The 11,786-nt window shown below is 35.8% G+C and overlaps 1 protein-coding gene across 2 annotated transcripts in view; it reads left to right on the forward strand.

Annotated features, from left to right (window-relative positions):
• LOC138151935 (GDNF-inducible zinc finger protein 1-like) overlaps window positions 1-10,589 on the forward strand; it is a 46,876-nt gene extending 36,287 nt beyond the window's left edge. The window contains exons 3-7 of one of the 2 annotated variants that reach the window (XM_069075512.1): window positions 261-1,175; window positions 2,536-2,630; window positions 5,465-5,632; window positions 6,699-6,856; window positions 9,005-10,588. In XM_069075512.1, coding sequence (XP_068931613.1) covers window positions 261-1,175; window positions 2,536-2,630; window positions 5,465-5,632; window positions 6,699-6,856; window positions 9,005-9,247 — 1,579 coding nt within the window. In that variant the 3' untranslated portion in view covers window positions 9,248-10,588. Of the gene's footprint in view, window positions 1-260; window positions 1,176-2,535; window positions 2,631-5,464; window positions 5,633-6,698; window positions 6,857-9,004 lie in introns of both variants that reach the window. The other variant, XM_069075513.1, reaches the window with a different exon arrangement.
• The last annotated feature ends 1,197 nt before the right edge of the window (window positions 10,590-11,786 follow it).

The following is an 11,786-nucleotide window of genomic DNA, read 5'->3' on the forward strand; positions in this document are numbered from 1 at the left end:
TATTGCCATACTTCCCCAAAGATCCCTACTAGTTCTCTGAAGAGAACTGGTTTTCATACTACTTCATTATTATGGAGAAATGGAGAACCTTAAGGCATGAGATACTCTTTTTAAGTTGGGGGGGGGGTCGTATTAGCTTTGTAGGGGTCTATGGAAGGTTAGAATCAAAAAAGCTTTGAACTTTTACACTCTCTTTGACTTCACAGGATGTTCATTTAAGTATTAAGTTCTTACCTAAGTTGAATTTTTTTTCCCTACAGAAAAATACATGAATCAAAACAAGATAGAAAAAGTATGCCAGTATACTGGATGGTTGTTCCACCTACTAGCAGATCAGAGACAACAGAGTATGAAATAGATTTCACTAAAGAAACATGGGAACAGTCCTCAGATAATAGTTTACCAATGGGAGCCAGTAGCAAAGACGTCCTCAGCTATGAAGAAGATGCTGGCAACTCATCTAATGCAGTTGATTCTAGTAGTGAAGCAGAAGAAAAGGAAAATGAAAAAGATGGTGACAAAGAAACTGAAGTGAGTAGAGCAGGAGAGGAAGATGAAAAATCAAGTGTTAAAGGAGAAGAGGAAGGAGATTATAATGCTGGATTTTCTGAAGTAGAAATGAATGGTAGCAAAGATAATGAAGTCTGCACAGATGATGACTTTTCAAATGAAAAAGATGCAGAAGATAATGAATCTGATGAAGAGTTTAAGATAAAGAAAGTAAACAATATGACAGTAATGAAGAAATCAACTTATGTTATAACTTGTGATAAGTGTGATCAACAGTTTGTATCCCGGAAAAAATACGTGGATCACTGCAAGGATGTACATCAGTCTCTTCCTGGGAAGGTCTATCAGTGTGATATCTGTAGCAAGTCCTTTGCTAGTTATAACAGCTGTAAAGAACATCGAGCTTGTGTGCATACAGAAGAGAGGCAGTTTGCCTGCACTCTCTGTAATGCCACTTTCAAACGAAAGCGAGATGTAAGAACTCATTACATGCGGAAGCATGAAGGAAGAGTAAAACGACCACTTTGTTCTGTGTGTGGAAAAATTTTGAGTTCTAGAACAGCACTGGTATTCCATATGAGAACTCATACTGGGGAGAAACCTTATGAATGTGGTGTCTGCCATGCTAAATTTGCTCAACCATCCCAACTTAAAATTCACACAAGGTTAGCTTTTGCCAACTCTTCTTGAATCTCTTTAGTCACCTATTCCTGCCCCCATTTTTTTCATGATTATCTTTCTTGAGTTAACTTCTAATATCAGTATAATATTTCTATTAGTGCTAATGAATTAAAAATAATTCACTTTTAACTGTTTGCAAAATGTAATTTTTAAAGTTCTTTATTTTGTTAAGATGGGAAATTTAATAAATGAACTTTTTAGCCCCAGAGTTAGAAATGAATCCTCTAAAGCACATAATTTTAAATTGTTATTAAAATCTTCTTAAGTATCCCACTTTATAATATAGTCCTGAAAAGTTATGTTTAAAGGGATAATTTTAGGGATGTTCTGCATCCAATATCTGTTTGACTACCTATGAACTTCAAAGGAACATTCTATCAAATGCAAAGATAGGAAACAGTCTGTGTTAAGGTTGAATTAAATGTGGTGTAGCAGATTTAATTTGCTTCTTGGTTCTAGATTAAAATCTGATATTCAGTATTATCTTTCACTAGTTTTTAATTTCCAGTCATTTAAAAAGAAATGGAGGCATAGTTTTATGAAGAAAATTTTAAAAATAATTTGGTTTTCTAATATAGGTATGTTGGGATTATGGTTATATTTACTTTAACCCTTGATCATATCTAAACATCCTTATTTGATTTGTCCTTGATTTTCTTAGTCTGCAAAATCAAATGTAGGACCCCAAACTCTAAATTAATGAGGATGATAGAGGTGAACTTTGTCATAGGATTTAGATCTGTAAGGGATCTTAGATGTCATCTAGTTCATCTCTGTCATTGTACACATGAGGAACTGAGGCCCAGAGAGATGAAGTACGTCATCTAAGGTGGGACAAGTGATGATCAGCAGACCAGGACTTCAAGAAAGGGCCTCTAGTTTCAGTTTAGTGTACTGGCAACTATATCATGTTGCTTCCCTTAAGAGTTGGGTTTAACAGTTGAAATTTGATATACACATTGTAACATAAATATGATGGCCTATGAATTGTTTCTCTTTTATTTGCTTTTATATTTTACTAATTGTTTTACTATTACATTAGCATCATATCCAAATATGCAAATTCCTCCTTCTACTACCCAGGAAGCCATCATTTATAAAAATGAATTAAGAAAAAAAGAAAAAAAATCAAGACAACAAAACTAATCAATATATTATCAACAAAATTGGACATGTGACATTACATACAATAATCATTTATATCTCCAAACAAGGAAGAGGGGATATAGGTTATTTCTACAAGTAATATATTTTGCTCAATGAAATAAGTTCAAGATTAAATAATCTATAGTTTTTGTGCTACTATTGAATCTGCATTCTTTTCTCTTTAATAACTGGATATAGGTCTCATACTGGAGAAAAGCCATATATTTGTGAGGACTGTGGAGCTAGCTTTGCAGATAAAGGAAAACTAAATGGCCACAAGAGAACTCACACAGGTTTGTATTTAATACTATAGGCTTGTAATATCTTCATGTATAGAATAAACCCTTAGCCCTCCCTCACTCAAATCAAAGTCAACTGCAAGTCATGTCATCATTTCCCTGATGCTGTGGTCCTCTTTGAAAAGGAAGGACGAACACAACAATAGACTCTTACTTGGTGTTCAGAATTAACTCTCTGTAAATTCAGGTGACTAAATTATAAATGATTTTTAATATACATAAATATAGATGACATACTAGAGTTTACCAAAAACAAGATGTTATTTATAATTAAAAATTCCATCTTCTGAGGAGTTGACAAAACTTGTATATAAATGCAAAATTTATACACAATTTGGGTTTGGAAGTTAGTCAAGATCTTTTGATCCTACTTTCTAGAACTGAGTCAGAAAGTACTGTGCAAGAGATAGTACTAGGCACTCTGGAGAATAGAAAGAAGTAAAAGACATTACTGAAGTATACCTGTGACAACTTAAGCTCCTTGAAAGTAGGGACTGTCTCACTTTTCTATTTGTATGCATAGCACCTGAGCCTGGTACATAGTAGGTATTTATTAAATATTTTTGGTTGATTAGTTCAGGAAGTTTATACCAAAATTGGTGTAATGTGGTAATTCTCTTGAGGTGTCCATCCTTAAAGTTTTAGATGAAGTTGAGAAGTGTAAAAAAATTTGGAAAACTGAATAAAATCCATTCTAGATTTATCAAATATAAACTTTTTTAAAATAACTTAAAATACTTGGTAAAAGGCACAAATATTTCAGTTATGCAAAAATAAAATTTTAGATACAGGAAATCTCATTTTATAATATAAACCAATATTTTAGTTAGAACCTATCTGGATGAATCAAGTCCTATCTTGTCTTCAAAAAATTTCAAAACTCCTATAATGACCTTAAAAATTCCTCCAGAAACAAAGACCTGTCTTCTTAATACCAATATTTTGGTAGTGTAGGGGCAAGCCATGAAACAGTATGATGAATTCACAATGAATATCACACAGAGGGCAATAAAGAGAGGGGCATGTTGGATTTGAGCAGGGTACAACATATAACACATGAACCCTAAAGAAAAACAGAAGTGAAGAATTTATCAGGAAAATGTATGATAGAAAAAGAAGATAAATTAGTCATTAGTAGCAAGGATGACGGATGATATCTGAATAGCCTTTGTGCTCCACTGAGATCCTTATACTATAAAAAGAAAGTAAAAAAGGCTTCCAAAGCTCTTTGGTGAATTCCTGAGATGAATTTTTCAGGGGACACAATTGAAAAATGATAACATCTGTGATACAGCCACTTCTCTAGTTTCAGATATTGATTTCAAGACTTTTAAGCTGTCAGTGTATGTCTTAATACTCCCTTCTTTAAGAAGTGGCCAAAAAGTATGTGCCATTTATCTCCCTTACACATTTACTGCAGTAAATACTTTATAATAACAAATAATGGCCTTGAGAAAGTGCTTTATCTAATAAACAAGGAATGGTTTATAACAAAAACAAGTCAACAGTTTTTATTGTGAATGAAAAGGTTGTGATTATACGAAGAAATAACCAGAATTCAATTTCAGTTTCTCAGAAAATGTTAGAAATTAATGTTTGCAGATGGCAAAATGACCAGTCAGGCAGCTAGCACTTACTAAGTACCTGTTATGTGCCAAGAACTGTGCTAAGCACTGAGTATACAATGAAAACCAAAAGACAGTCCCTGTTGTGCTCATGGAGTTTACAGTCTAATGGGAGGGACAAAATGCAAACAACTAGTACAAACAAGATATATACAGGATCAATTAGGTATAATCAACAGAAGGAAGGCACTAGCATTAAGAGGGATCAGGGAGAGTTTCTTGTAGAAGTTGGAATTTTTGCTGGGACTTGAAGGAAATCAGGAAGTAAAGATGAGGAAGGAGAGAATTCTAGGGATAAGGGACAGCCTGTGATAATTCCTGGAGTTGGGCGATGAAGTGGCTTTTGGAAGGAGCAGAGAGGCCAGTGTCACTGGATCACACACTGAATTGGAGTGAGAAAGATCTAAGAACACTGGAGGAGGCGGGGCAGGTTATGATGGAAGTGGTAGCAAAAAGGATTTTGTATTTATCTTGGAGGTGATAGGGAGCCACTGGAGTTTACTGAGCAGTGAGTGCCATGGCAGACTTATGCCTTAGGAAGATCTATTTGACAGCTAAATAGAGGACAGACTGTGGTGGTGAGAGATGTGAGATGGAGACCAACTGGTTTCAGGCAGCAGGTAGGAACGAGGTGTTAAGTGTTTACACTAGGGTGATGGATGGTAGAGTCAGATGAGAGATGGGGTCTTATGCAAAAGATGGCAACAGGACTTGGCAACAGACTGGATATGGGGAATGAGAGACATAGAGTAAGGATAACACCTAGATTTCAAGCTTGGGTAACTGGGGGAATGGGGGTAACCTTGATAGTAACAGGGAAGTTAAGAAGATGGGAGGAGACTGGATAAGTCATTTCTCTTCAAAGCATAGTATGTTCTTTAAAATTTAAATATAAAAAACCCTTGAAGGAACATTTAGTTTATCAATCTGAAAAAAATGACTTAGGAATGCTTACATAAAAGTCATTAGTTATCCTCATGACTGAATAGAGAATGAGATAGAGAAACATGGACAAAATTGCAATGTGGAAATTTAACAGTGAAGGGGATAGTTTAATTTACAATTTAAATGCCAGAGAAATGTTTGTGGTATGTGAAGCCTAAAGATATTCACACTTCCAGCTCTCAAGTTATGGTGAAAGCTGCAATGACACAATTGACATCAAGACATTTGCAAATCCTTGACTTTATTTTATGCTTTTAGGAGAACGGCTATTTAAATGTGATGTCTGTGGGAAACATTTTGCTACCAATGAATACTTAAAATGCCACAAACGATGTCATATGGGAGCTAAGCCTTATAAATGTGATGTGTGTGGAAAAACATTTGGATTGAGAGCCTCTTTAGCTCAACATAGCAATGTTCATGCAGGTAAAGATATCCGTAAAGAACTGAGCAAATAAAGCCTTTTCTTTGGAAATCAACAGATTGATATTGATGAAAGTTTTGATATTCACTATAGTACATAACTCTTGGAACACCTTGTTTATCTTCCTTAATAACAGCACACATTTTTACATATTTTTGTATAATGTAAAGCACTTCAAAATTCTTCTGTTTGAACTACTAGATTATAATCTACATTAGGGCAGGGATTGAGTCTTTAATATAAACTTTAAAATACTCCCACTACCCAGCCTGATACTTTCTACAAAGTTTGTACTTTAATAAATTTACTACACTGACATCTCATACTAGCTAGTACAACTATTATCATCCTCATTTTACAGGTTAGGAAACAGAAGCTTTGAAAGTTTTAGTTAGTGGCCCTAGTTCACAATAAGACTCACAACCTAAATTTTCTGACTCAATTCCCATGATCTTTCTACCACTATACTATACTGTTTTGATATCTTTTGTTTTTATGTTATAGTCATTTCCCTGTCTACCCTTCCCCTTTCCTGAGGCTTTTTATGACCAGGAAAAATAATTAAGCAAAGACAACAAATGCAAAGTTCGGCACCAGCATGAACCTGTAGTCCCCCACCTCTCTAATGAAAACAGGGGTATGTTTCATTATCTGTTACAGGGACTATTCTGCATCAATTCTTAGGAGCTTTTTCAGGTTTCAGTTTCTCATATTTCTCATTTCTTACTATGTAACACTGAAATATCAGTTTGGTTAGCCAAATGATGGGCACTCAGTTTGTTTTCAGTTTTGTGGTTTTGGGGGCAGTACTTAATTGTTTCTTTTACTGCCTTAAAATATTGTTTTTGGGGCAGCGAGGTGGCACAGTGAACAGAGCACCGGCCCTGAAGTTAGGAAAACCTGAGTCCAAATCAGACACTTAAATACTTAGTAGCTGTGTGACCTTGGGCAAGTTACTTAACCCTAATTGCCCTACATTCCTCCCCACCTCCAAAAAGAAAAAAAAATTCTCGTTTTTAAAATTTTGTGTTATGGAATAATTCCACTGATTTTGACACTGGTTTCCAGAGACTCGTCCATATTTCTGTGAACAATGTGGGAAAACTTTCACTCAGCAAGGAGCTCTCAGACGCCATCAGCGCATTCACACAGGAGAAAAACCATATAAGTGTCGGGCTTGTGAGAGAACCTTTACAGACATGTCAACATTGAGGAGGCATGTGTCGGTAGGTTGATTCTCCATAGTTTGAATGTATATTCGTTTGCTTGAAATTAATATGAACAACTATTAAGAATTTTGTTTACCCAAATTCACAAATTTTCTTTTACCCCAAATACTTTTGTACAGTTTGTACAGTAACTAACAGTGGTAACTGGTCTCAGATTCTGGAAGAGCAGTAAATTCTGATTATATTTTTAACTGGGTTTTTAGATAATAACTGTGTAAAAAATCATTTTTTTTCTGTCTTCTGGTAGTACTGGTTAAAGTAGAAGATGGTATAAATCAAGTATAAAGTGCTAGTGTAGGGAAGTTAATAGAATTAGCTTACTTCTTCAGTCCGGCATATGATGTTGCCAGTTGCATAACTGTTCACCTTGAGTTTCCCTATTTGCAAAATGAAAGCATTTGAAGAAAATGAAATCCTGTCCTCTGCATATCACACAGGAATATTTTAAGGAGAAAAAGAGAATATTTGTGCAAACATTTTGGAAATATAAGCTAATAATTGTAGCTGACATTTACCTAGTATTTTATATACATTATCTCAGGGAATTTGACAATAACCATGTATGGCAGATATTACAGGTATCATCCCTGTTTTATAGATGAAAAATTTGATGCTTAGAAAGAGGTTCAGTAATTTGCCCATATAGCTAGTAAGCATGAAAGATGTGTGATTTAAACCCAGGCCTTCCTGAGTCCATGCTGATCACCTATCCATTGTTTCATGCTGCCTCTACATAATCAAATTATTATTTTCCTGCTGTACAGTCAATTATTTTTGATGTGTCATGTTTTTATTAAACATTAGGTACATTTTGCTATACAGACCTTAGTATTTCATTTACTTGCACTTCAGTGGTCCTTCCCCAACAACGTTAAGCATAAAAGGAGCAAATATTTCTATTAGTCGAAAGCAATTTTGGATTGCTGATAATATAGAATGTAGAGGGGTGGCCAGGTAGCACAGCGAGTAAGAGCACCGGCCCCAGAATTGGGATGACCTGGGATCGAATCCGGGCTCAGACACTTAGCACCCACCCACAAACACCTGGCCATGTAACTTTGAGCAAGTTACTTAACCCCAATTGTTTAGGGGCAGCCAGGTGGCTCAGTGAGTAAGAGCACTGGCCCCAGAGTCGGGATGATCTGGGAACAAATCCAGGCTGTGATACTTAGTACCACACCCAGAAATAACTGGCCATGTAACCTTGAACAAGTTACTTAACCCCAATTGCTTAAAATACATACATATATATATATATATATATATATATATATATATATATATAATGTAGAATTCTACAGATGGGTACTAAATATTATATGCACAGATATGTCCTAAGTAAGGGATGGGGAACCTGAGACCTTGAGGTCCTCATATTGAGTACAAGTTTTATAGGATAATTCCTTTTATTAAGAGAATTTGTTCTGTGAAGTTTGGATTCAGTCAAAGGGTAGCACTTGAGGAGCTAGAGAGCCACATGTGGCTTCTAGGCCACAGGTTTCCCACCCCTGTCCTAAGTTTTTTGCTTAAAAGCTATGAGCTATATCATGAGGGATACTACTTACCAAATATTTTTTAATAAGTAATATTGCCATTGTTTGTAGAAGGAATTTGGCAATGTCATAACTTTGCTAATTAGGATAGGACCAAAGACACACTCTTTAAAGTATAAGAAGGAAAGACAGATCCATCATTTGACAGATGATGAAATTGTAGCCAAGAAGAGTTAAATGATTTACCAGTCACGGGGCTAATGTTAGAGATAGGACAAGGTCTTCTTACTTTTAGTCCAGAACATTGTAATAAAACCTAATTTAGATGATTTTTAAAAAAAATATTGTAACTAAAATAACCAAATCATGAAGCTTTACTCAGACTATATTCAATACTTAGAATTTCACATTGGAGGCAATTGAAATGGGCATCAGCTCAGGGGAGTCAGCAGTTAGTAAACAGTATTATCAGCCTTCTGTTTTATAGCATGGGCAGAATTTTAGTCAACATTATATTTAGTCAACTAATAAGTCACTGCTAATTAGAAATGTTCATTATCATGATTTAGCATACTTATGATTTCTACACACTGGCTTTTCTCAAGAGCATTGTTAATGAGTGCTCTTTTTTTTTTTCTCCTGTTTCCATTAGATCCATGATCGAAATGCACATTGGAGAAGTTTCCTGATAGATCTTACTACTAAAAAAGACCACAATTGGTCAAAAATTGAGACCTTATCAGATGTGTGTACGGGTGAGGAGCCAACACCTGAAATTTGGTCAGTTGACCAAGGTAGACTGTATAAACCAGAGAATGCAGTTGTGAAAACTGCTAATGTCATAGCCACCAGTGTTACTACTAGTACCAATAACCATTCCTTGGTATATATGTAACAATAAGACCTGTTTTGATAAAGCAACAATCACATAATGAAACATGGTCAGGAATTTTAAAATCTGAGTTCAACTGTAGATGTTTGATTCTGATGCTATAGTGAGTCATTTTTTTAGAAGTCACATAAGACTCCCATCAGTAAAAACAAATTTGCTTTAATAGATGTTAGTTCTTAGAACTTTTATTCACATATTATAAATGTATTATGCCACTAATAATCCTTTTATATTAAATTCCTCATATAATTTGCATAAACTATTAATTTATGTTAATATTTATATTAAGCTAATTTGAGGGGAAGCAATATGTTATCATTTACTTAGTGACTAATTTATTTGTATATACTTATAAAATGGTTTTTAGAAGCTTTCTGAGTATACAAACATGCAATCAATCGTGCAATGGTAGGATTTAGAGGTTTCTAGAAATGAATAAAAATGGGAAGTGAAATTTTACCTTTTGCTTGACTGATATTAATGTGGTTGTTTTACATTTTGTCAACATCTTATTCAATCTTTAAAATAAGCAAACTGTGGTTCAATTATGATGTATAGTGACAGACTAGCTCTTACAATGCAAACCAATATTATATAATAGAAAATTATTCATGGATTTATAGTTTTGTATAAACTTATCAGCAGTTTAGGAAATCACAAAGAACCACAAATGAAAATACAATTTTAGTGTCATGTTTGTATTTTACCACTTCTTTAACATAACCTGAATCATACAGCATTTAGGTTCATCTAATTTCAACAGGGAAACTACAGCTCAGAACCTTGCCAAAGGTCATGGCACTTTGAAACACATATGTAATCTACAAACATTATGTTCTCAGTATTTGTGTCTATCATATTTGAAAGGAAGACTGCCAATGGTGTTCAATTATTTTTATGAAATCATTGTGTTCTGATTGACTACCTGTTCTAGAGCTTTAGAATGACCTTTCTCTTCTTTACTGAATAAGATGTTTTTCTTTTAAGCTACAAGCAAGTAGCATTCTTTGCATATAGTATGCCTTTAGGACAGCATGACAGCAGCAAATGCCTTCATTTTTTAGCTAGGTCATAAACATTTCTTGAAGATTTACTTCTCACTGCACTACCACTAGAGCCAAAGAATCAGACAAATGACAGTTACTGCTTGTGTCCTGAGGGAAAAACTTTAAGCAAAATGAGTTTCATCCTTTTATACAGGTAAGACTAATTCGCTGCTTAACTTTAAACAATAACTTTTCTACGCTGTGAACAGAGTTAGCTATGGGAATCAGTGTTTAAAACAAATAAAACATCTAGGTAAGATGCAAAGTCACTGACAAAGTTTGTTATCGAGTCATTTCAGTCATGTTGCCTCTTCATGACCTCATTTGGGATTTTCTTGGCAAAGACACTGTAGTGGTTTACAATTTCCGTCTCCAGCTCATTTTACAGAGGAGGACACTGAGGCAAACAGTTAAGTGACTTGCCCAGGGTCACACAGCTAGTGTCTGAGGCCTTATCTGAATTCGGGAAGATGAGTCTTCGGGATTCTATGCCTTTTGCTCTACTGCGCCACCTAGCTGCTTCTATTGACAAAGACATGGGGCTAATTAAATATAAGTTTTTACATTTTAAAAATCATCACCATTTTAACTGCCACGGCACAACCTATTGGCATTGAAATAACAAGGCATGTGATTAAATGGAAGCAGTATGGATTATGGTGCCTTTCTCAAAGTTGAATGGATCCATGATCTCAATCCATTGCTAGAGGTCAGGGCACTGTACCATTTTTTCCTTTGTATCCCAAGAACCTAGCACAGTGCTTTGCATACACTTTATGTTCTTCCCTTACTTCACTCTTGGGTTCTACTCCCATGCCCCCAGAGGCCTTTTAGCATTTTCTATTTACACTCCAGCAATCCCTTATTTTGACTTATCTTTAACGATTTTGCGTTGCCTTGGAATGAATGAATCTAAGATTCCCTCCGAGTACCGAACGGTCTTCACATGCAGAGATGCACCTTTAAATATCTAAGGCTGGATCTGAACCTAGGTCTTCCAGAAGCCAGCTAGCACTCTCTCCACTTTCCCAAGATGCCCCCCACTTACACTGTGGATGCTGAATAAATGTTGGATTAGGACAGGTATTAAAAAGGACATGGTACCTGTGATGTTTGTAGGACATTCAGGAAGGTTTTCAAGTTAGTCTGTAATCTGCTCTGGAGACTAAGCGCCAGTGTAGGTGTTTGGGGTCTTGGCAGGGGTAAGGGTTTGGTGAAATGGAGATTCCGGGTGCAGTGTGTGGAACTAACATATCTTGGAAGCCCAGACTTTCAGTTTAGGCCTAGATTGTCACTCAGTGACTGGCGGCCCTGCCTGGCGCTGCAGGAATGAGGAATGAGATTAAAGACATTTAGTAAGATCCTGTCTTTGGGCACAGGAGAGCTGCCCGGGGCCGAAACGTGGTGCTGCGCACGCCCCAGGATCAAGGTTTGAGTCCCGGCGGATGGGAGCTCTGTGTGTGGTCGTGCGAAAGGGAGCTCTCCCGCTTCCTCAG

The sequence above is a fragment of the Petaurus breviceps genome, unplaced genomic scaffold, assembly GCF_028583685.1.
Source record: "Petaurus breviceps papuanus isolate PSGF00001 unplaced genomic scaffold, PetGlider_PUasm1.0 90919, whole genome shotgun sequence".
NCBI lineage: Eukaryota > Metazoa > Chordata > Mammalia > Diprotodontia > Petauridae > Petaurus > Petaurus breviceps.